This window comes from Orycteropus afer, unplaced genomic scaffold (genome assembly GCF_000298275.1).
Source record: "Orycteropus afer afer isolate SDZICR_OR568_19922 unplaced genomic scaffold, OryAfe1.0 scaffold00098, whole genome shotgun sequence".
NCBI classification, from domain to species: domain Eukaryota; kingdom Metazoa; phylum Chordata; class Mammalia; order Tubulidentata; family Orycteropodidae; genus Orycteropus; species Orycteropus afer.
In genome coordinates, this window is record NW_006921685.1 from 7,773,216 (window position 1) to 7,777,099 (window position 3,884).

A 3,884-nucleotide genomic window follows, 5' to 3' on the forward strand; every position below is an offset into this window, starting at 1 on the left:
TATTTTAATATTAAGAAATCATTAAAGTCAACTAACAAATGCCACAAATAGTGTAAACAGTGCTTTGGCTGTATTTGAAATGAGCTGAGTGACAGCAAATCTTCCCTCATTCTTGCCCTACAGCATAGTTCTGCTTTGTCTGGATGAAATTAAAAGAGAAATACATTTCTGATCAAGTGTACTTACTGATCTCTGGCTTTGGTGTTTGTTTTATCACATACATCTTTATCTGTGGGCAACTCAACAGCTGGCAGTTCAGGTGTTGGGGCAGCTGGCATGAAGTAAGTGCACACAAAAATGTCCATGGGTGTTTTTTCTTGACAACAGTCTTCAAATTTAGAATTCTTTGTGGATAGGTTGTCACAGATTTTTATTGTGTGTTCAGGCAGCTACAAAAGGAATGGAGAGTTTGTGCAGGGTTAATTTAATTAAACCAATTAAAAATAAGACTTACATATTCACAAGTGCTGGCATGGTGCTTATAAAAGTCATTATGAAAGTTCTCAGAAATTAACTGGTGCAATATATGTTTGGAGGGCAGTTTATCGATATGTAGTAAACACCTTAGAAAAGTACATTTTAATTTACTAGAATTTATTCTCAGAAAATGCTTTTGGATGAAGTGAAAATTAAGTGACAAGCTATTAGTTATACTATTGCTTAAAATTTGAAAAACTAAAACAACCTAAATATAATAGTTGAGAACTGGTTAAATAAAAATGTAATCCATCTAGGTAGATAGATTTAGTACATGCAATAGACATATGTGATAGAGCCCTATGTAGCCATTATAAATCAGGTTATAGAAAAAACATTTATTAACAAAGACATGGATTCTTGGTGGAAAAAGCAAAACAAAACAATGCACCACACATACCTTTTCTTAAAGAGGTAGACAAGATCAAGGAGTATGACCTTTATCTGAAGTAAAACCTCATTTTTTCAGGTTTGGAATACATTGTATCTATAAATTTACTCAAATTTATCTACTTGAAATGATTATGTAAATTAAAAATTGTGAAAAAATTGAAATGACATCAAATTATAAAAGGTATAATAAAAGCATAAATAACTTGTAATAGAATAATGATGTGTAGCACTATCTTATAGAACTTCATACAATGATGGAAACCATTTATATCTGTGCTATTCGATACTATTGAGCATTCACACATTTGGAATGTGGCTAATCTAATAGAATTTTATTAATTATAATTCTATTTAATTAACCATACAGATAGCAGATATTGTTTTGCACATGACAGGTAAAGCAAGTCCTTGAGAATCAAATAATTTTGTTCTTGAAATTTGCAATTTTAAACCTGTGTGACTCAATTACTGACCCTTGCTAATCTTCTGTTTTCTCATCTATAAATGGAGTAAACAATATGTTTCAAAGGTTACATGTGAATTTACAGCACTGCATTGTCACTGATGGCAAACATTGATGTACAGACGGATAGATGGGTGGTTAGGCTGAATGATCAGGTATGTCTAGGCAGGGGGAAGTGCACCCATGACTATGTATAGGGTTGGCAGATAATGTTTCTATATGCATATTTGTATGTGCTATAAGAATGTCCTGGTGTATAGCGGAGCCAACAATGGACAAGTTTGTGGTGGCTTCTTGGCAACAGTCAGCTACCTTGAGCGAGCAAGTAGTTGAAACTGTGGGTACAGCACTATGATTGCAAGGGACATCAAGCTCAATTGGCATAATACGCTACATGAAAACATTGTTCTACATTCTACTTTGGTGAGTAGCGACTGGGGTCTTAAAAGCTTGCAAGTGGTCATCTAGATGCAACAATGGGTCTCTCTTCATCCAGAGCAAAGAAGAATGAAGAAAACCAAAGACTCATGGAAATAATTAGTCCAAGGGACTGGTGGACCATGCAATCCTCAGCCTATATGACTATGAGACCAAAAGAACTAGATGGTGCCTAACTACCACTCAGAGAGGGGTCAGTGCAGGAGTTCCTAGATAGAGTGGGAGAACAATGTGGAACAAAACTCAAATAAAAAAAAAAAAAAAAGAAAAAAAGACCAGGTTTGCTGGTCTGATAGAGCTTGGTGAGAGTCCTGAAATTATGACTCCTAATTACCTTCAGGTCTGGAACTGAACTCACTCTTGTGGCTTCCAGCCTAACAATGGACAGGCGTATGGGGTGAACATTTACATCAGGTAAATACATTCCTTGGAGAAATCAATAATGGGAGAACAGAAGCGTAGTGTTTGAACAGGCAGATAGCTGGGGGGGGGGGCGGGAAGGGGGGGTGAGAGTGTGTGGGAGGAAAGGACACAGGTAAGTGGTAACTACAGGGGATGTGGGAAGAGAGCTGTTTCATACATTGTGGGGAATTGCAGTCAATGTCATAAAACAAAATGTGTATGAAATTCTGTGTGTGGAAAATGAATTTGCTCTGTAAACATTTATCCAAATCACAGTGAAAATTAAAAACAAAACAAAATAAAAAGAAGTTATATGTGCAGATTCACTGAGATGATGTATGTGAAATGTGGCTTAGAAGAATGTCTGCCACTCATTAAAGGGCATGCATTGCAGGCCATGATGCTGGTAATGGTGAGGGGTTCTCTTACCTCCTTTGCCATGCACTCCTCAGAAGTAGACTCACAGCACTTGGAGAGGATGTTGGTAATGTCTTCTGCTAGTGGCAGAACATCCTCCAGACCAGCGGTCGGTGCTTTTTGGGTTAATTTTATGAGATGGCTAAGCAGTTAAAAAAACGAATTTGTTAGCAACCAACACTCTCAATTTTCTTTGTTTCATTGTGAGCACACAGTCTAAAGGTATAATACCACATGTTTAACCCTTTGGCCTTAATAGCTGCGTGGAGCAAATCTGACACACTCTGGATCCTATGTGCAAAAACTGCAGACTATAAAAAACTGCTCCTCAACTTATCTTTTCAAATGTAAATGTATTTATCCTCTGCTCTTTTCTGTCAGACCTATATGCTTAAAGCAGGCCTTTAAAACATTAGATCTAAATCAGAAATAAAGAAAAGCCATCACATTCCTCTATTTACAGTACAAATATTGTGTTTCTATGGCCTGTCACATTCTTTAAAAAATGTTTTAATAAATTCACTGAGTGAATACAGGTGGAATAGATGAAGTAGTAAAGGCCTACCACCCTCAACCACAGTTAATAAATGTTGATGTTTTGGTGTGTAAATGCTAAGTGTTTTATAAGGTTAACATGTATGAATGGAATTACACTGTTACACTATTCTCATATTTTATTTTTCACTTAATATATCAGGAATAAGTTCTGTATTATTAAATATTCTTTTAACGTAAAATTTTAACAAATTACATAATATTATTTCATATTGATATACCATAATAAATTTGAATAATGTTCTATGTTAGGGGGCAATCTACTTCCATAGTGATACTGCCTCAGAAACCCAAAGAAGGGTTGTTATGAGTCAAATCCAACTCTACAGCAATGAGTTTTTGTGAGTTAGGGACTATTAGGGAGCTTCCATTTTTTTTTTTTCCTATATATAAAAAGTGTGGCAGGATTACTAATATTTTGTAGCTAAAACTTTGTTCACACCCAATACTATTACCTTGGAGTAAATTCTTAGACATTGATGTTAGTATAAATTTATGATTAACTAAACATTTTAAAAAACAAATGTTTATGTTTTACAACTTCATATTTGCCAATAATTACATATCTGGCAAAGGACTTATCTCTAAGATTTATAGCGGAAGAGTGGATGACCAAACTATGGTACATACACGTAATGGAATGCTATGCAGCACTAAAGAATAATGTAGAGTCTGCAAAACACTGTGAATATGGATGAACTTGGAGGACATTATGCTGAGTGAAATAAGTCAATTACAG

General features: G+C 35.2%; 1 protein-coding gene across 1 annotated transcript in view; it reads right to left on the reverse strand.

The window, feature by feature from the left end:
* GC (GC vitamin D binding protein) overlaps positions 1–3,884 on the reverse strand; it is a 159,495-nt gene that overhangs the window by 6,236 nt on the left and 149,375 nt on the right. The window contains exons 9-10 of the mRNA XM_042781221.1: positions 2,603–2,732; positions 187–389 (exon numbers count right to left, since the gene is read on the reverse strand). Of these exons, the coding sequence (XP_042637155.1) occupies positions 187–389; positions 2,603–2,732 (333 nt within the window). The remainder of the gene's footprint in view (positions 1–186; positions 390–2,602; positions 2,733–3,884) is intronic.